This window comes from Meriones unguiculatus, chromosome 1 (genome assembly GCF_030254825.1).
Source record: "Meriones unguiculatus strain TT.TT164.6M chromosome 1, Bangor_MerUng_6.1, whole genome shotgun sequence".
Lineage (NCBI taxonomy): Eukaryota > Metazoa > Chordata > Mammalia > Rodentia > Muridae > Meriones > Meriones unguiculatus.
The window spans coordinates 175,255,963-175,276,784 of record NC_083349.1 but is presented as its reverse complement, the minus strand read 5'-3'; the positions used below and the strand labels follow the sequence as shown (position 1 = coordinate 175,276,784).

The 20,822-nt window shown below is 36.7% G+C and overlaps 2 protein-coding genes and 1 pseudogene across 2 annotated transcripts in view; all 3 read left to right on the top strand.

Annotated features, from left to right (window-relative positions):
• LOC110561338 (selenoprotein K-like) overlaps positions 1 to 20,822 on the top strand; it is a 61,702-nt pseudogene that overhangs the window by 4,439 nt on the left and 36,441 nt on the right.
• Positions 1 to 20,822, top strand: part of LOC110561342 (olfactory receptor 8B3-like) — a 25,241-nt gene extending 4,419 nt beyond the window's left edge. Inside the window, exon 2 of the mRNA XM_021657721.2 lies at positions 19,067 to 20,822. Coding sequence (XP_021513396.1) covers positions 19,082 to 20,020 — 939 coding nt within the window. The 5' untranslated portion in view covers positions 19,067 to 19,081 and the 3' untranslated portion in view covers positions 20,021 to 20,822. The remainder of the gene's footprint in view (positions 1 to 19,066) is intronic.
• On the top strand, positions 6,340 to 7,282 carry LOC110561350 (olfactory receptor 8G50). The gene has a single exon (XM_021657730.2). It carries the CDS (start codon positions 6,346 to 6,348, stop codon positions 7,267 to 7,269), a length of 924 nt encoding a protein of 307 aa, XP_021513405.1. The 5' UTR covers positions 6,340 to 6,345; the 3' UTR covers positions 7,270 to 7,282.

The window sequence follows — 20,822 nt, the reverse complement described above, 5'->3', positions numbered from 1 at the left end:
ATTTTTGGCATCTTATCTAAGAAGGATTACCAAATCAAATATTGTGATAATTTACCTTTTGCCTTTTTCACAGTATCTTTCAGGCTTTAGCTTTTCAACTTAGTTCTAGGATTCAGCTTGAACTGTTTTTGGTGTTTACTTGAGAAAAGCTTACATATTAGTTACAACTATCTCTCTAATTATACTTCTATCATTTGCTGAATAAAAATTTATATCCATTGAATTGTGAAGAAACCCTTACATCAATCTAATTCTACATAGAAGTAAGTTAAATTCTAGGTGTGGTATACTTCATTAATCTGTACACCTGTATTAATGGCAACACTACATAATCTTCATTACTGTAACACTGGGTTAAATTTCAAATGGAGAAGTGTGGAATTTTAAAGTTCATTACTGTAATTTTAGCTTCTTCTAATTACTCTGGACTCTGCCCAGAGGTCCAGAGTATTTATGAAAATTTTAGGCTCCATAGTTCAATAACTGAAAGAAAAAAAAAACAAAACAGAGCATGTATTGCAATAGACAGTGAACTGAATTAAAAGTTTAATTTAGGCAGTATTACAAATTTTACAATGTTTAATCTTTTGATTCATAAACATGAGCAGTTTCCATTTATGTAAGTCTTTAATCTCTTTCAGTAATGCTTCATAATTTTAAGAGTGATTTCTTATATTGCTTTTATATTATTCATGAATACTTAATAACTTTTCATAATTTTGAAGGCATTACCTGATTGTTGAGCTTTCCTATTAATCTTATTGATATTTAAAACTAGTTCCAAATAGTTTTCAGTAAATTAGTTCAATTTCTACATAAAAGATTATGACCTTTATAAGTAGGAACAGCTTTATTACTTGCCTTATAGCTGGATGTATTTCATTTTAACTTTTTGCTGAGATTTTCTCTTGCAGTTCTGCTACAGCATTGATTACAATTGCAGAGAATATTCATCTTGGTTTGTACGTTAACTTATATCAAAAGTGTTTCATTTCTTCACCATCACTCTCCACCTAGAAAAGGCATCTTGACTCTACATACTCGAGAATTTTAGGGCTAAATGTGAATGGTTAGTTGTTCTGCATGTCTTACCACACCTGGGTGTAGTCAGGCCCACCACTATATCATCACACATGCTATAGCAGTGATGCTTTTGCTCAGTAGTTTAAAGCTGATCTTTCTGTTGGATCACATGTCTAATTCTAAGGTTTGGTCATCATTAATGAGCAATGTGCATCGTGATTTATTCTGTTACAATGGTTTTGATCTTTAAAATTTAAGGGGTATATTTCATCAGTTTAAAAAACGGTCTTCAGAAAGTAGTTGAAAGCCTTATAGCCATCCATTTAAAATAATCCAAAACTAATTTGATTTAAAATTTTATTGCAACTCTTACCTCAAAATTATGTCAATGAACACTGAATAAAACATTAAATATAATTTACTTTTTAACGTACTGAATAAAAATTTCTGATGTATTTTTGTTTCCCAATGTTGTTTTTCCATTTATTATTATTATTATTATTATTATTTAGAATTTATTTTGTATCCCGGGCATAGCCACTTTTCTCATCTGCTCCCGATCTGGTCCCATCCTTTTCCTATTCCCCTCTCCTAGTCCACTGATAGATGAGGTTCTCCTATTCTACTATTTAACTTTAGCCTATCAGGCCTCATTAAGACTGGATCTTCTTTCTCTGTGGACTAGTAAGCCCATCCTGCCAGAGGAAGTGAACAAATAGCAGGTAACTGAGTTCATGACAAAGACTGCCCCTTCTCCCCTTAGTAGGAGTGACTGAGCTGCCCATAGGCTACATCTGAGCAGAGGTCTAGGTCCTCTCCATGCATGGAGTGTGGTTGATTCATCAGTCTCTGCAGGGCCCCTTGGCTCATATTTCTTGGCTCTGTTGGTCTTCTTCTAGAGCTCCTGTCCCCTCCAGGTCTTTCTATCTCCTCTTTCTTCCATAAGGTTCCCTTCATTCTGCCCAAAGTTTGGCTGTTTCAAAACAGAAATAATTACACATTAGGGAAACAAGAGTGTCACAGAGGGAATTGAAGATAAAATTTTAATTGCTCTTAGTTTTCCCATTATTCTACACAGCTCACACTTATGATATATATATATATGCCATATGTATGAATATATTTATATTGACACTTCTTTTTAAATCAAAACTACCTTAACTTTATTTCACTAAGTGATTTGAGAATTTGGGACATGAATCTTGGCACTTGATTCATAATATGTGAACGACGTAGAAGTTGAAATCTGTGTACTGCTCTACTGAGTACACAAGAGACTGGAGGATTGATTTTGAACTATCATTATCTACTACAGGGTTATTTCTTGTGAAGGGTTCTGGCTCTAAAGGCCACATAGAACTGGGATAGAAGTTTCCAAGTAGAGAAAAGGTGAGTACCTTAGTTTCTCCTAGCACTGTTCCAACTCAGAATGAGGTAGACAATCTGAGACCCAGTTTCTAGATACTTTAGGAAAGTAGCTGAAAATGGTCACTAATATTTTGAAGAGACATTTTAGAAGGCAGGAAAAATATGTTTAAACCTAACTTTTTCCATGTATACTTAGTAGTTAGATGGGTTTGATGCTAACAAAATATATCTAATTGGCTCTACTATCTCCTCTGAGGCAACATAATTCATTCTATCCCTATTTGTGCTGCTGATCGGCAAGATACTGAGTATAACTAATTTTAGCATAAACACTCAATCTGCCTGCATAGGTGTAACTTACAATGCTCTATCTAAACCATACCTCCACTTTAGCACAAGTCACCAAGGAACTCTTTATTTTATGTTCCTATCTCTTCACTCATTTAGGCACCTTGTTTGTTTTAACAAAACATTTAAATTCTTGATATGTTTTGATGAATTTTATAGATCCATAATATTGAACATGAAAACTGTTATTTTAGCTTTTGACTTTGAATATTATGCAATCACGTTTACCTCCTTCTCTCCTTCAGGATTGAAGTAGTCTGAGAAGTGATAGCTTTGTGTTTGCCTGTCTTTACACTCATCACCTAAAACATTTCAGTTTATCACTATTGAATGGTTTTATCTATCAGGTCACATTCACATCCAGACAATATGTGTTTGAAATAGTAATATCATGTAAGTAGTGATTATTATTTTCTATAAATTTTGATAATACTTTTGCATATGAGTATAAGCTAACTTCTTGATAAGATTTTTTTTTTTCAAGACAAGATTCTCTCACCATCACGTGAGGAACTGTATTAAAGAGCCACAGCATTAGGAAGGTTGAGAACCACTGAGGTAAAGAGAGAACAAAACAATGGATACAGTTGAAGATGTTTGTAATTGTCCACCAAGGTCAAAGGCATGCAAACATGAAAGTGTTGTTTAAGGAGCAGGAAGCAGTAGAATGTATGAGTCAATGTCAGACTTCAGTGCAATTAGTCAGTTGAGATGGGCCAGACACACATGACAAGTTTCAAGTCTACAATGACACAGGAAGTCATAATGGATCCAGCACATCATTGCCAGAGGCATGGAGCAGAAAATAACTAACAGATAGCCAGTGACACAGTGGAAACTATGGAAACACATATTTTAGCATGTGTCTTTGTATGTTTTATGTTTTGTGCTGGAATGATATAATACGACATTGTACAGTGGTTAGTGACCAGAAGTTGTTTTGGTGTAAGTATGTTGAGGTTGAGAAATTGAAAGTCCAGCAGCCTCCTCTGGCCTGGTGTTTAACTGCTGACTGTGCTTTCTGGCTTTTCTTAGATAAAAGACACAGAAGAAAGCTAGTGCATGTACCTTCTGTTATGAACTCCTATTGCATTGATAGTGTTTATTTTCTTTATTTTGCCTTAGAGCGACAAACACACCATCTGATAGGATTGATTCATGAGTGAAGACAACAGTTATTGTTGACTGTGTTTCAGAGAAATACCACAACATTGAGAAAACCTGCTATTTGTTATAAATTAAGAAGTGCACACCAGGTAGAGAGTAGATGGGAAGAGCGTCCAGGCAGGACTCTATCAGGATATAGTGGAATACTTCTGGTCAGGCTAGTCAGTGCTCTATTTTGTTCTTAATTTCTATAACATCTATATTATAGCGTAGCATATTATAAAATAATGGAATCTTCAATGCCATTCAGTATTCTAACATGTCCACTGAGTTATTCAACCCTCACTATGTTCTGTTGTAAAACATTTTCATCTCCATTCTAAATAAAACTCTGTAACTATGAACAATTACATCAGTATCTTTACTTCATTACTACAGTACCCTGAAGACGTTAGGCTGCTTTCTGCATTATGGTTGGCCTGTTCTTAATACTTCATAAAATGTCCCCTGGCAATAAATTGCCTTACTTTCTTCATTCCTTTCACTTACAGTGTTTCAGGCTCTTTGAAGATAAGATTTAAGAACTTGAAGCTTCTTTTATTGCAGAATGGTGGTCCATTTAACAGAAAAAGTATGCCTTGTCTCTCCATACAGCCATGGATGAACATTTGGGTTTTTTTTCAACTTTGTGATGTCATCAGTACTTACATTTAACCACTACTGTATAAATTTTTGTATGAATGTATGTTTTCAATTCTCGTAGGTATATAATAGACTAAAATTTCTGGGCTACCTCTATGATACCTCTATAGTTTTTATTTTGAAGTATTTTAAGTTGTCTTTCAGTCTGTAATATTTTAAAGCACCACCAAAAATGCATGAGGATTCCACTGTCTTTATTTTCTTGTAATACAGCTTTCATTGCAATCATCCTGATAAGCCTGAAATGTTATTTAACTATTTTGTGATTTGAATTGTCTTAATATAGAATAAGAAAGCACAGAGTTTCCATCACTTATTAGTTACATTTCATATCACCAGATATGAAATGGCTATTCCCATGTTCTAGCCATTATAAATTGCATCATTTGACCTTTTAGTTGTTATACTGCACTAGTTTTTAAAGTACATTAGCTAAAATTTGTTCTCATATCTTAATTTTTTTCCATTCTATATGCCATGTTTTCAGACTTTACGTAATGTTCACTTCACAAATTTTGTACAACAGCCTCTAATTTTAGTTACTTAGCTAGGAAAGATTAGCAATCCCAATTTTGTAAAATTTTGGTTATGATTTTTTCAATATTGATATATCTTTATCTGTTTTATTTACTTCCAGTGGGCCATTTTGATTTCACTTGTTTGAATGGTATTAGAAACAGTTGCATATTAATAAAAAGTATCCATCTAAGTACCCATGCCATATGATTTAAAGTATTTCTACAATGATTTATCAAAAAGACCTTATACACAAAGCTTATAGATGTAAGTTTGCTTCTGGGATGTCAAACACGTTGTATTGATTGGCACATCTATTCTTACAACGTTACTATACTATGAAGACTCTTACAGTATTATAGTGAGATTCAAGAGGAGAGAGCCTGAGGTCATTATTCTCCCATTTAAGTTAGTTCTGACTTTCTTGGGTCACATAATTTTCATGGGAGCATAATGATTCATGTGTAAGCAGATTTAAAAAAAAACTAGGAAATTGATAGTGATTTTTCATTGAGTTTAGAGATTGATCTGAAAAGTATGTCTATTTTGAAAGATTTTCATTGACTCATGATCATGGATACCTTTTTTTCTGTATGTCTTTAATTCCATTCCATAGAACTTAGCAATTCTAATTTAATTTAATTCTAATTTAATGTACATGTAAACAAATTACAATTTAATATAGTTTAATGAATTTAATAGTTGTTGAGTTTGACTTTTAATCTTTTGTTCTAACATTTACTGACCATGTAAATGTTTCTTCAAATTTCTTTACATATTGACCAGAATTTTCTATACAGAATACTACATTACTAAGAATTAGAAATAGTTACATTTCTCCGTTTATAATTAGAGGAGATTTTCAGTGTCTTGTTTACTTTCTATGGCTAGGTTCTACACTAAAATATTGAATGTATATGATAATATTGGTTCATTCATTAACATATGGTGAAAGTTTTTAACAGAAATTGTTGGGGAGGTCCTGGATGATTCTGACATTGTAGTATAATGCAATAATTATGAGATCATTATGGGGAATAGCTAGAAAACTTCATTAAATGTATTATACCAGTTTTTTGGGTGTTCATGGAATACAACTAGACATGGACATCAGATATGTATTTGTATGTTTCATTTTAAATTCTTTAACTTGTAACATACATGAAGAACTGTTGGAAACAAGAAACACCAGAATGAAAAACTTGAATTCAATGCCATATTAAGAGCAGTAAAATAAACAATCTTTTTTTCTCACTTCCTACATATAACATCCAGGGCCAAATGGCAGAAAGAAATTCCTCAGTGACTGAGTTTATCCTTGCTGGGTTAACAGACCAACCAGAGCTGCAGCTGCCCCTATTCCTCATCTTCCTTGCAATCTACCTGTTTACGGTGCTGGGCAACCTGGGCATGATCATCCTGATCCTGCTCAGCTCCCACCTGCACACCCCCATGTACTTCTTCCTCAGCAGTCTGTCCTTCATTGACCTCTGTTATTCCACTGTCATTACTCCGAAGATGCTGGTGAACTTTGTGTCAGAGAAGAACATCATCACTTATCAGGAATGTATGACTCAGCTCTATTTCTTCATTTCTTTTGTTATATCAGAGTGTCACATGCTGGCTGCAATGGCATATGACCGCTACATTGCGATTTGTAATCCCTTGCTCTACAATGTCACCATGTCTTACCAAGTCTGTTCCTGGATGGTAGTTGGCGTGTATGGCATGGGCATCATCGGTGCAGCAGTTCATACTCTCTGCATGCTAGGAGTGGTTTTCTGTAAGGCTAATATAATAAACCATTACTTCTGTGATCTTTTTCCATTGATGGAGCTTGCCTGCTCCAGTACTTATGTCAATGAGGTAGTACTCCTATGCCTTAGTACTTTCAATATTTTTATTCCAACCCTGACCATCCTGGGTTCTTACATCTTCATAATTGCTTGCATCCTCCGTATCAAATCCACCGAGGGAAGATTCAAAGCCTTCAGCACCTGTAGCTCCCACTTCTCTGCCGTTGCTGTCTTCTTTGGTTCCCTGGCATTCATGTACCTACAGCCCTTCTCAGTCAACTCCAAAGACAAAGGCAAAGTGTCCTCTGTGTTTTATACCACTATTGTGCCCATGTTGAATCCCATGATCTATAGCCTAAGGAATAGGGATGTCAAACTTGCTCTAAATAAGTTTTTTCAAAAAACATAAGTTCCATGTGTAAAGAAATATTTACCATTCAAAAGCACATAGCTTTTAACTAACCAATTTTATTTTCTAACCCTTATCCAATGAAGTTCTAAACAAGAAACTTTAATTCTGTGTCAAAAAGTATCATTCACATCAGAAAGTCTCACTATCTCTTGGTGGCATCTTCTCCTCAAGACTTCAGCATAGCTTTTCTGGTCTATGCCTGAGATAGATTCTCCCAGAAAAGGGTGTTTTTGCTGTAGAAATGTCTAGGTTTCATGATTCCTGCAAGCTTCAAAACCTTTAAACAAGTTGCATTAAGGAGACAAGCAAGGAGATTTCCCAATAACACATGGTGTTCCTGCTCACTGCATTCATTAATCTGTGTCCAGAAAACAGCCTTTATTCCTCTTCCTGGAGCATCTATCTATCTATCTATCTATCTATCTATCTATCTATTATTTTAAACCAGATTACCTTGCATCTATTATTTTATCCTAATTCTGTAGTAGGCACAAAACATTGGTGGCTTTGTCTTCAGCTTGTCTTCAAATATATGACAATATATACCTCTTTGCCATGTCTCCTTCCCCTCATCCTGTAACAGAAAAATAAGAAACAAGAAGAGAGCATTCTTAAAAAAAAAAAAATAAAGGCCTTTGATTTTCTATAACCCTTGACTTTTCTTCATCTTATGTTTTCTCTTATCTCACAAAACTGTCTATAAATACTTCCATCGCAATTGCTTGCTTATGTTACATGACGTGTGGGTCATTTATATATATATACTAGAACCAAATAATATACATAATGAACAGTTTTGATATTTAAGAGAACATAAACGGGTCAGAAATTTCCAAGCAGAAAAGGATGAGTGCCTGAATTCTGTTTCTATTAGCAATATTCCACCTTAGTATGTGTCAGACCACAATCAACTCTAAGAAATTATAAGAATATATCTCTCAGTAGCTGGAAATGATCACTCATATTCTACAGTGATACCGCAGAAGATAGGAAATTGTCTTTTACCTCTTTAAAGCCATACTTTTTCTAGGCATGCATGGCAGTTTGAATAGGAATGGCCCCATAGACTCATGAATGTGAAAGCTTGACCCACAGAGAGTGGCACTATTAGGAAGTATGGCCTTGCTGGAAGAAGTGTGTCACTGCAAGGGGTGGGCTTTGAAGTATCCTATGCTCAAGCTATGCCAATGTGGCATGCGGTCTCCTGTTACCTGTGAATCAAGATGTAGAACTCTCAGCCCTTTTTTAGCACTATATTTGCCTGAATTAAGCCATGTTTCCAGTCATGATGATAATAAACTAAACCCCTGAAATTTTAAGCTAGACCCAATTAAATATTTTCCTTTATAAGAGCTACATTGGTCATGATGTCTGTTCATGGCAATGAAACTCTAAGATAGCATGCTTAATGATACTCTTATTGTGATATTATCACAAAAAATGATCTTATTAGTTGTGTCTGTAACCTCTTCTTAGCATAATTAGTCATTATTAGTCATGTAGACAATATGTATAATTAACCTTCATGTAAATATTTAATTTTCATAGAAAGTTTCTATTTATAAACTTCCATTATAAAATACACCATCAAAGTAACTCAATTCACCAGGTATTATTTTTCTTGCTTTACTCATTTTAGATACCTTGCTTGTTTTAGTAAATCTTTTAAGCTCATTATTAATCTTCGGCGATTTTTTTCATAGGTCGGCATATATTTAACATGAAAATCTATTGCTCTATAGCTTCCAGACTTTGAATTTTTTACAGACTTGTTTATATTTATGCTAAAAGATTCTTAGATATTCTTCCTTGACCATTGTCAACTAGCACCATAGCAGCTGTGTGCCTGTGAATCTGCAAATCATGATATATATCCTATGGTCTTCCTTGCCATTTCATTCTAGATTATACCATTCTGAGGACAGGGGCTCTACATCACATCTCTCTCTATCCTGAACAGCCACAGCATTTCTTCCTGCCACTAAGAACCATTTTTTGTTCCAATTCAAGCTCACATCTAAATGACTTCTTGAAGTTTTATCACTATGCTAGTGGTGTTAAAAATGCTTTCATCAAGACAAAGTAAAATGGAATGTCCTATAACAATATTTATAGTCATTTATAGATGTTCTCTGGGTTCCCAGAACTAGGAGATATTTTTCTGTGTTTTAAGCAGAAAGAAACTATGTAATGTGCATAACATGACTGTAGGAATTTAGCAAAGCTCCTATAAGCTAATACAGAACTATCATAATATCTCGTTATTTTAACTTAGTAAATCATAATAAAACAAAAATCTACGTAAGCCTCAGCAATGCTGCCATTGTTATGAGCCATTCCTAACTTGTTTTGGAAGAGTACTATTTTGATTTCTTCTTTGAAAGATATCTTATTTGAAATAAACTGGATAAGCATAAAGGGGAAATAGAAGGGGAAATGTCCATCACTGAAAACAGAAACACTGAATGACCTTACTTGCATAGGATAACCATAAAAGGTAAACAGAGTTTGCCTGGTTCCAGTGAAAAACGGAATAATGTTTACCATATGATGAGGAGTATGGAGACAGTAAGTAGTTTTTCAGCGGGTAGAATTATGTGATGATGTTGAATAAGTAACTTATGAAGATGCTGTACGGTATATTTTTTTACAGTTAACAATATGATAGTGTTTACTAAAACTTAAAGAAATACTTTTCATATTAAACATTCAGAAAACAGAAGTTAAGGCAAGTAAACAGAAAGCATGAAATGACATGGAAAACCTTTGTTATCTGAGGGCAAAATTATTTTGATTGTTATTATGGTGTCATAATGATTAGATTTTACAGGAATCAATCATATCATAGACAATAAATAGTTGCCACGCGCTGCGCAACATTTCTACTTTCTTAAAAGATCAACAAATAAAACTTCATCCCGTGAAATAATTATTGGCATTTTCCTGCTGCAGAACATTTGTCTCTGGGAGGTGTCAGAAGTTAAGATAAAGGGGAGAATTTTTTAATTACTTACCATACCAAAGACACACAAACACACAGGGAGTTAGAAAAAAAAAAAAAAAAAAGGAAGCAGTTGCCTTTAGAGAATGTGCCAGAATCAGTTCAGAGAGTTAGTCACCTAATTTTGTCAGAATTCCACAACTGCTGTAAAAGCCAAAACAATTGTCCAGAAGATAATGGAGATTCTGTGGGAGGATCAGTGTTTCTTGATTATTTCAAGAGACAAAGCAAGAAAAAGCAGTCAGCTGACCACTGGAAAGTCAAAAGCACAGAAGGATGTGGGTCTTTTATGCTGCGGGAACAGAGTATCATGTTCTAGGTAAAGTACACTGGTCAGAAATCTCTTTGGCTTAGTTCTGGCTGGTGGGGGTGGGGGTTGTCCCCGGTCAATGGACCACATCTGGTGTGCACCTTCACGCTACGTCAGGCTATGATGGAACCTTAGGAAACGTGAGAAAGTGCAGAGCTATCTGGCCTCATCCTTATTTCTGGAATTCACATATGTGGCAATTAATTTGCTTCTGTAAGAACATCAAATCAGTGGCCTTATAATCTAGTCTTGCTAGAAGACCCCAACCCTCCTCCACTGCTGGTGGGAATGTAAACTTGTATAACCACTCTGGAAATCAATCCGGCGCTTTCTTAGACAACTAGGAATAGTGCTTCCCCAAGATCCAGCCCTACCACTCCTAGGCATATATCCAAAAGAGGCTCAAGCACACAAAAAGGACATTGCTCAACCATGTTTATAGCAGCCTTATTTGGAATAGCCAGAAGCTGGAAACAACCCAGATGCCCCTCAGTGGAAGAATGGATGCACAAATTGTGGTATATCTACACAGTGGAATATTACTCAGCAATAATAAAACAAGGAAATCATGAAATTTGAAGGTAAATGGTGGGATCTGGAAAAGATCATCCTGAGTGAGATATCCCAGAAGTAGAAAGATGCACACGGTATATACTCACTCATGTAGACATATAATATAGGATAAACCCACTAAAATGTGTTCGCCTAAAGAAACTAATGAAGAGGGAGGACTTCTTGATTAGAGAGGGTTCCCCTTTCTCCACAGCCTCTCCAGCATGTCTTGTCTCTTGAGTTTTTGATCTTAGCCATTCTGTTGGGTGTAAGGTGAAATCTTAAATAAATGCTCAACCTCATTAGCTATCAGGGAAATGCAAATCAAATAAATTTTGGTTTTCTAATCGTCACTCTTTGAACGATTTGAATGAGGAAATAATGTTACAGAAGAGTTAGCAAAACAAACTCCAAAACTGGATGGAGGAACAGTGTGCAGTGTGTGAGATTGTGGGAAATGCATGTGGTCATACTGAGCATTGTAAGACTCAAATAGTATCACTTCCTTGTGGAGAAGAGCTGATTTCTTTCCTCAATATAGAACTGTGTATTAGTTCTATATTAACTCTTGCTAAAATGCTCGATTCCTATCCAGAAAGGCAAAGAGGCTGGACATCAGAAGAAGGAGAAAAGAGGGAACAAGTCAGGAGCCTGACACAGAGGACCTCTGAAAAGCTCTGCCCTGCAGACTATCAATGTAGATGCTGAGACTTATGGGCAACCTTTGGGCAGAGTGCAGGGAATCTTAGGAAAGAAGTGGGAAACAGTAAGATCTGGAGAGGACAGGAACACCACAAGGAGAGTAACAGAACCAAAAAATGTGAGCACAGGGATCTTTCCTGAGACTGATACTCCAACCAAGGACTATGCATGGAGACAACCTAAGACCCCTGCACAGATGTAGCCCATGGCAGTTCAGTATCCAAGTGGGTTCCATTGTAATAGGAACAGGGACTGTCTCTTACATGAACTGATTGGCCTGCTCTTTAATTACCTCCCTCCCCCTGAGGGGGAAGCAGCATTACCAGGCCACAGAAGAAGACAATGCAGCCACTCCTCATGAGACCTAATTGACTAGGATCAGAAGGAAGGAAAAGAAGTCCTCCCTTATCAGTGGACTTGGGGAGGGGCATGCATGCAGAGGGTGGAGGAAGGGAGGGATTGGGACAGGAGGAGGGAGAGAACCACAGGAGGGGTACAAAGTGAATAAAGTGTAATTAATAAAGAAAAAAAACATTAAAAAAAAAGAAAACCAAAATTTAGAATCAGATACTGATTCTAAAGTTGTCTTCTTTAGCACTCTTTTTCTCACCATGGAGCTCTGTAATGCAATACTTGCACACTACGCTGGCCAGGAACTTGCAGTGACCTGTTACTTCTAAATCCGAGTGTTGGAATTAAAGCGAGCACCACCACATCTGGCTTTTTCTTTTGTTTATGTTCTTGGTTTTTTCTGCATTATTTTAAAAATGCATTCATGTGGGTTATCTATTCATACTGAAACATTAAATCTGCAACAATTTTTTCATTGATGGGAAGTAACGCTCATCTACTGAAAATGACTAGCCATTCTGGAAAAAAAAAGTTTTATATTCAGGAAAGAGACCTTTAATAAAAATTCCCTTTCTAATGGCCAAGATGAAAAACTCAAGTGACAACACATGCTGGAGAGGTTGTGGAGAAAAGGGAACCCTCCTCTACTGCTGGTGGGAATGTAAACTGGTACAACCACTCTGGAAATCTATCTGGCGCTTTCTCAGACAATTAGGAGTAGTGCTTCCTCAAGACCCAGCTATACCACTGCTAGGTGTATACCCAAACTTAGCTCAAGTACATAAAAGGGATATTTGCTCAACCATGTTTATAGAAGCTTTATTTGTAATAGCTAGAACCTGGAAACAACCCAGATGTCCAACAATGGAGGAATGGATACAGAAATTGTGGTATTTTTACACAATGGAATACTACTCAGCAATCAAAAAAGAGGAAATCATGAAATTTTCAGGCAAATGGTGGGATCTAGAAAAAATCATTCTGAGTGAAATATCACAGAAGGAGAAAGACAAACATGGTATATACTCGCTTATATAGACCTATATGATATGATAAACATAATGAAATCTATACACCTAAAAAAGATAATCAATTGAGCGGACATGGGGTAAGATGGTCAATCCTCATTTAGAAAGACAGATAGGATGTGCATTGAACGTATGACAGGAGTCTACTGAAGGCATCTGAAAGACTCTAACTAGCAGTGTTTTCAAAGCAGATACAAAGACTTATAACCACACCTTTGGCAGAGTATAGGGAATCATATGAAAGAAGGGGAGTTAGTCTTTTGGGGAAAGGATAGGAGCTCAACAAGGACCAAATAGATCTGGGCACAGGGTCTTTTCTGAGACTGGTATTCAACCAAGAGCCATGTATGGATATAACCTAGAACTTCTGCTCAGGTGTAGCCCATGGTAGCTCAGTAACCAATTGGTTTCCCATAGTAAGGGGAACAAGGACTATTTCTAACAGGAACTCAATGGCTGGCTCTTTGACCTCCCCACCCCCAAGGGAGGAGCAGTCCTGTTAGGCCACAGAGGAGGGCTTTGCAGCCAGTCCTGAAGATACCTGATAAAACAGGATCAGATGAATGGGGAGGAGGTCCTCCCCAATCAGTGGACTAGAAAAGGGAAGGAGATAAGGGAGGGTGGGAATGGGAGGGAATGAGGGAGCGGGATACAGCTGGGATAGAGAGTTAGTAAAATGTAACTGATAAGAAAAAAATAAAATTATTAAAAAAAATTCCCTTTCTAATTCTCAAGAAATTAAGCTCATGTTGGAGGACTTGAAAACATCAGCACTGAAAATTTAGTTTTCTAGGAATGTCATTGTCTCCAAGGAGATTTCACCATCTATTTGCACCCTTCTTTTGCTCATTCTGTATGTCTGCTCTTGAAGATAGCAGCACTTACATGACTTTTCTCATCTCTCCCAAGAAAAGCTTTTTGGACTTAATCATCATTATACTTTTATTTATTAAAGATTCTTTTTCAAATTATATACATGCATATAATATACCTTGGTCATATAGGAAGTTGTATATGTCTCTATTATTTTATGACAGTTAATGACTGTAAGTTCCTGTGAACTTCAAAGCCTTCATTGTATCAAGCCTCATCACATAAAGAAAAAGGGAAACAGGGACTATTTCTGACAGGAACTTAGTGGCAGGCTCTTTGACCTCCCCACCTCCTTCCCAAGGGAGGAGCAGTCCTGCTAGGCCACAGAGGAGGACTTTGCAGCCAGTCCTGAAGATACCTGATAAAACAGGGTCAGATGAAAGGGGAGGAGATCCTCCTCAATCAGTGGACTTGGAATGGGGCAGGGAGGAGATGAGGGAGGGAGGGTGGGATTGGCAGGGAATAAGGGAGCAGGATACTGCTGGAATACAGAGTTAATAAAATGTAACTGATAAGAAAAAAGAAAAAGAAAAGAGCAGAGGCCTCTTCAAGTAGCATCATTCTTTTCCTCTCCTCTGTGTGGCGCTGTATCCACAAGCATAGCATTGTCCTCCTATTTCCTCTTTGCCCTGCATTACCCTTTATACCTGCTCACCCTGCAACTGTCACATCAGACAGCTCTCCTGACGTGTGTAGGGAAGTGCTGGCTTTTTCACCTATGGGCCTGCTTTAAATACGTGAGAAGATGCTAACTACGTACAGTTGGCATTTTGTGATGATCTCAGTTAATTGATGTATTTTGTTAGTTCTAAGTCTGATGTGGACACAGCAGGTTAGGGCAGAAGATGTGTGTTCAGGTTGGGAACGGAGGTTGGAAATGGCTTGGGTGGAATGAAGTCAGGTGGACAGGGGCAACAAGGTTGGTGTATATAATGTGTCTCCTGGTCCAAGCCTAGAGGTAGGGTTAGGTCTAGCTGGATGAACAGTTTGAATATAGTATGGAAGGAGCCTATGGGTTGGGAGATAGGTGGTGAGGATCTGGTAGAATGCTAGATGTTAGCTGTGGCACAGCTACAGGACTAGGATGAGGTGTTAGATGTGGGAGTTGGAAGCAGGTTCGGATTGGGTTGTCAGAGAGACTCACCTGGCTGGACCCTGCAGAAGAAAAAGGGAGGTCTGAATGCAATGCAGAAGGGACTTGTTTTTTATGTTAGCCATTCTTGCAGGTATAAGATGGAATCTCAGTGTCCTTTTGATTTTCATTTTCCCTTACATCTGTCATAATGGCTAAGAAAAAAAATCTCAAGTGACAACACATTCTGGAAAGGATGTGGAGAAAGGGGAACCCTCCTCCATTGCTGGTGAGAGTGGAAACATGTACAACCACTTTGGAAATCAACTGGTGCCTTCTCAGACAACTGGAAATAGCCATACCTCAAAACCCAGATTTACCACTCCTGGGCACATACCTGAAAGATGCTCCACCATACAAGGACATTTTCTCAACTATGTTCCTAGCAGCTTTATTTGTAATAGCCAGAAAATGAAAACAACCAGATGTCCCTCAGCTGAAGATTGGATGAAGAAACTATGGCACATTTACACAATGGAATTCTACTCAGCCATTAAAACAAGGAAATCAGGAAATTTGCAGATAAATGGATGGAACTAGAAAAGATCATCGTGAGTGAGGTAACCCAGAAGCAGAAAGACACGCATGGTGTGTACTCACTTATAAGCAGATTTTAGTCATATAGCACAGGATAGACATCCTACAATGCACAGATCCCAAGATTTAAGCTCGATGGGCATCTTAGGCTTCATGTGGTCCTACTAGTTATGTGAATGGGGAGTATCTGTGACATGAACTGTCTTGCCTAATTTTTGATCACTTCCCCCTGACGGAACTTCCCTATCAGGCCACAGGGGAAGAAAATGAACTGAGCCTTCATGTGAATAGATGAGCTGGGATGTCTGGGTAGGAGGGCTGCCCTATTCTGAGGAATGGGGAAGAGGGGATGCAGGGGAGAGGGTGGGCCTGGGAAGAGAGGAAGGAAGGGACTATGACAGAGATATAAATTGGATTAATTAATAAAAATTAAAAAGATATATGAGAAAAGAATATATTCTGATAAAAGAGGGAGAAGGTAAATTGTTGAAGTAAATTTTCTTCTTCCACCCCATGAGATCCACATATTGAATTCTGGTTTTCACTTTAGGAACAAACATCTTGCAAGTTCTACACAGAAATCATATCCTATGCATAGTATTTTTCTTTTTATAACTGACTTAATCCTTTAAGAGAAAAGATATTTTGGGTAGAAAAACCTATGAAATTCAAATTGTTTTAAGATATTGAGCCATTCATGTGTGTTTGTGCATCTATAAACATTTTTAATTTTTGAGAAAAGGCAACCTCTAGAAGATGTTTAACATTCATCTAATACCAGATTAATATATAGAGTATATGAAGCATTCAAAAATTTTACACTAAAAATCCAAATAATCCAGTCAGTAAATGGGCAAATGATGAGAATGGAAAATTCTCAAAAGATGAGGCACAAATAGTCAATAATTTCATAAAAAAAAATCTTCTTAGCCATGAGAAAATGTAAATCAAATCCACATCAAGTTTGATCTTACTGTAACCAAAGCTATTACCATCAAAAAACGGAACATATTAAAGTTGTAACCTTGGTGAGAACATAAGTTAGTGCAGTCACAATGAAAACCAATATAGGAAGTCCCCTAATGATGTAAAAACTTGAATTTACAATTGAGCCAAAAATATCTCTGTGGAGTCTGTGTTCTTTAAAGTTAAAGTCAGGTTCTACAAGATACAGATCTGTATTGGAACATTATTCGTAAAGCCATGTTATGGAATCAGTCTATATGTCAACCAGGATCAAGAAAATGGAGTGAGTTGGGTAGAATGGTATATGCTTCTTGCTTCAGTCCTTGAAAGAATGAGGTGGGAGGATAATAAGTTCAAAGCTAGCTTGCAATAAATAGTAAAGTTCAGGCTAGCCTCATCTACATAGTGAGACATTGTCTCAAAAATTGAGGTCTGTGTATACCAAAAGGTTTTATTCAGCTTTAAAGTAGAATAAAATATCCTTTGCAAGGAAACTAAAAGTCAATATAGTAAGTGAAATAAGCTCTCACAAGAGCAAGGGTCAGGTCTTTGTTTTTACATACAGAATATGGGAAGAGGGGACATGAAAAAGGGAACTATTAGGTATATGAAAGGGGAAAATGGGAAGGGAGATATGAAAGTGTGACTAAAAGAGGTGGGTATGATGAAAGTACATTATATGTGTATGTGAAAATGTCATCCAAAGCATACTACTTTGTATAGGTAATATTTCTTATTTTAAAAAGCTGAATAAACAATTTTTGTGCTTATAAAATTAACAACTAATTATTGAATACTTAGTGCTACTCAGAATATTAAAATTATTATAAAAGATTATTAAATGTTGCTTTATTCACTAAAATCAATGCATTAAAATTATAGTTGTTAAATATTAATGTCAACAAGTCTGGTAATGGATTTAATAATGACTTTAGATACTTTATGTTTGTGTGCTTTGGGGACTGTTTAATCCCTGATGAGAAGTTCACATCTATCATCATGAATTGAGGCATAAACAAATCATTATTTCTTCTCTTCCTACTTGGTTACCTTAGCAAATGCATAAGGGAGATGCATTTCTGGATTTGTAATAAAAATAAAGTCTGAAAGTTTGAACAACCTGAAGCAAATGCAGTGCGTTCTATGACATGGTAGCTCTAAGGTCTAGTATGTTGCTTTCCTTTGAATCCTCATGGTTAATAACTACAAATTTGATCTACATATGATAGTGATTCCTGGAACCTCCTGTTCTCAAGGTCTTTGCCAGTTTAAGAAAATAAAACAAACCAGAAAAGATTCTTTAGCTGTATCAATTTAGGTGTAACACTTCCAAAGCTAGGTCTTCCAGATTAGCAGAAGCAAGAATCATGAAGCGTAAACACTGAGTTGATCGAGAAGAAAAAAAATGTAAGTTTTTCTGGTTTCAATCTATCCCAGTCTCCTATACAGGTTAACTATGGGCGCTATGATCTTCAATAACACAAAATTACAGAGGGGCTTTCCAATCTGTTTGTTTGATTTTAAGCTTCCTTCATCCTCACTCTGGTAGCCTGGCAAGTACAGCAACTCCAGGTGATACATCAAGAATGTGGCAGCATCCAGAAAGGAGAGATTAGCTCTTTCATAAAATGTTGACGTGTGCTACAAATACAGAAAGATTGCATAAGAATTTGTTTTAAAAGTTATATTTCCAAATTTATTTGCAAATATTATACCCAGCACTGACATGTTCAGTTATCCTTTCTTCTCTCATACACCTTTGGAAACATATTTATAACTCTGCATTAACTCTGTAATTCAGGGTACAGTAGAAGAGAATGTGTAGAAACAGAAGAGTATGTGGTTACATGTGAATATGAGTAACAAATATTCCCCAAATTTATTATCAGTGATTGACTCCTTTGCTCTTTGAAGCAAGGCATCTGGAAGCTCAATAGGCTGTTTCAGATGCCCTTTTGGAAATCAGAATAAGAGAATGGCTCTTCTATATGAGTTATTTCTTCCTGGTCATGACTGGAGAACAAAGGTGTTTAGTAAATAATGTAAGCAGAAATAGGAATCTGGAAGTGAAAGGTTAAATAACCAGAAACTTTGGAAGATAGCCAAACTAAGTTTGCCAGCAGAGTTTATTTGGCTATTCTGGCTCTTTATTTTCCAGTAAGGAGAGAAATAACTCCATAGGTAAAAGTGATACCGATCTAAATGTTGGTGTGCTGAGGTAGTACTCTTGGGGGTCATGAGACACAAAATAATTTAGCTTATCTCGGTCCCTTCACCACAAATAAAGGCATGAAACAGATCACAAGGATGTCTGCTGATGAAATATTTTTCTGTCTCCCCAGATTTTCAGTGAAAACATGCTGGCCAGAAATGGCTCCTTCGTGACTGAGTTTGTCCTTGCTGGTTTGACAGATCGTCCAGAGCTCCAGCTGTCCCTCTTTTGCCTGTTTCTAATGATCTACATTGTCACAGTGTTGGGAAACTGTGGCCTGATCGCCCTGATTGGTCTCAATCCTCACCTTCACACCCCCATGTACTATTTCCTCTTTAATCTCTCCTTCATCGATCTCTGCTACTCTTCTGTCTTCAGTCCCAAAATGCTGATGACCTTCATCTCTGAGAGGAATTCCATCTCTTACGTGGGGTGCATGACTCAGCTGTTTTTCTTTCTCTTCTTTGTCATCTCTGAATGCTACATGTTGACCTCAATGGCCTATGATCGCTATGTGGCCATCTGTAATCCACTGCTGTATAAGGTTACCATGTCCCCTCAGGTCTGTTCTGTGATATCTTTCTCTGCTTATGGGATGGGGTTTGCTGGAGCCTCTGCCCACACAGGCTGCATGCTCAGACTGACCTTCTGCAATGCTGATGTTATTAACTTTTACCTGTGTGACATTCTGCCCCTTCTCCAGCTTTCTTGTACCAGTACCTATGTCAATGAGGTTGTAGTTCTCATAGTTGTGGGTATTAACATAACAGTCCCCAGCTGTACCATCCTCATTTCTTACATTTTCATCCTTGCCAACATTCTAAACATCAAATCTACACAAGGAAGATCAAAAGCCTTCAGTACATGTAGCTCTCACATCATGGCTATCTCCCTGTTTTTCGGATCAGGGGCATTCATGTATCTTAATCATTCTGGATCTGTGGACCAGGGAAAAATTTCTTCTGTTTTCTACACTAATGTGGTTCCCAAGCTCAATCCTCTCATCTACAGTTTGAGGAACAAAGATGTCAAAATAGCATTTAAGAGAGTTATGCTTAAAGTCTACAGTATGTTCATATCTTAATTAGAAATGAAATAATATAAAGAATTTAAATTTAAATTTCTATTTAAATTTAAATTTTGATTTAAATTTAAATTTTGGTTTAAATTTAAATTTAAAGAATCTTGTTTTACTGGCATCTTCCTGAAGATTATTTTGTTGATGCCAGTGTGGCTTTGACATGCTTTGATCTTGTGTTTAAAGTTGTTAGTGATATTCTGACATATTGGTGTCATAACAATCACATGTAACTTCCAGGCTGTGCTCTATCATTGCTCTAGTCTTTCAATAATTTTGCCGTCTCTATTTTTAGAACTTTAGGTATACTTCTGCTAAAGAAATATCCATAAAAATAGTAAATCTTTTCTGGATTAACCCAGCAAACAAATGTATAAGTACCAATAAAATATAATATGTAAGTTAACTTTGGATAGAGACTGCAGTGCTTATAGGATCTACTAGTTTCCTGTTAAGGGAAGCAATTGGAAGAGCAGAGTTTACTGTAAATCTGTAACCAAGGCTCTTTTACATGCATTCTAGTGCTCACTTTGCCATGCATCAAATGCATCACAGTATACACACAGTCTTATTTAAAGGCATTGCTTCATTTTCTGGTACGGACTAAGGTTGGCCGATTTCTCACAGAGTTGGCCACTTTTAATATTCCTTTCAAAACAAGCATTCCTATGCTGCTTTATTGAAGCCTTCCTAGGATCCTGCTACTCCCTTTTACAACTGCCCTCAGTCTGAATGTTTCCCACACAATTCCCTGTCTCTTTCAGATGGAAGATTTTCTCTTTGATATGAGGTTTTCCCCACTGATTCT

Coding starts and splice junctions, on each gene's coding strand:
- LOC110561350 (XM_021657730.2), top strand. CDS start 6,346: ATGGCAGAAAGAAATTCCTCAGTGACTGAGTTTATCCTTGCTGGGTTA.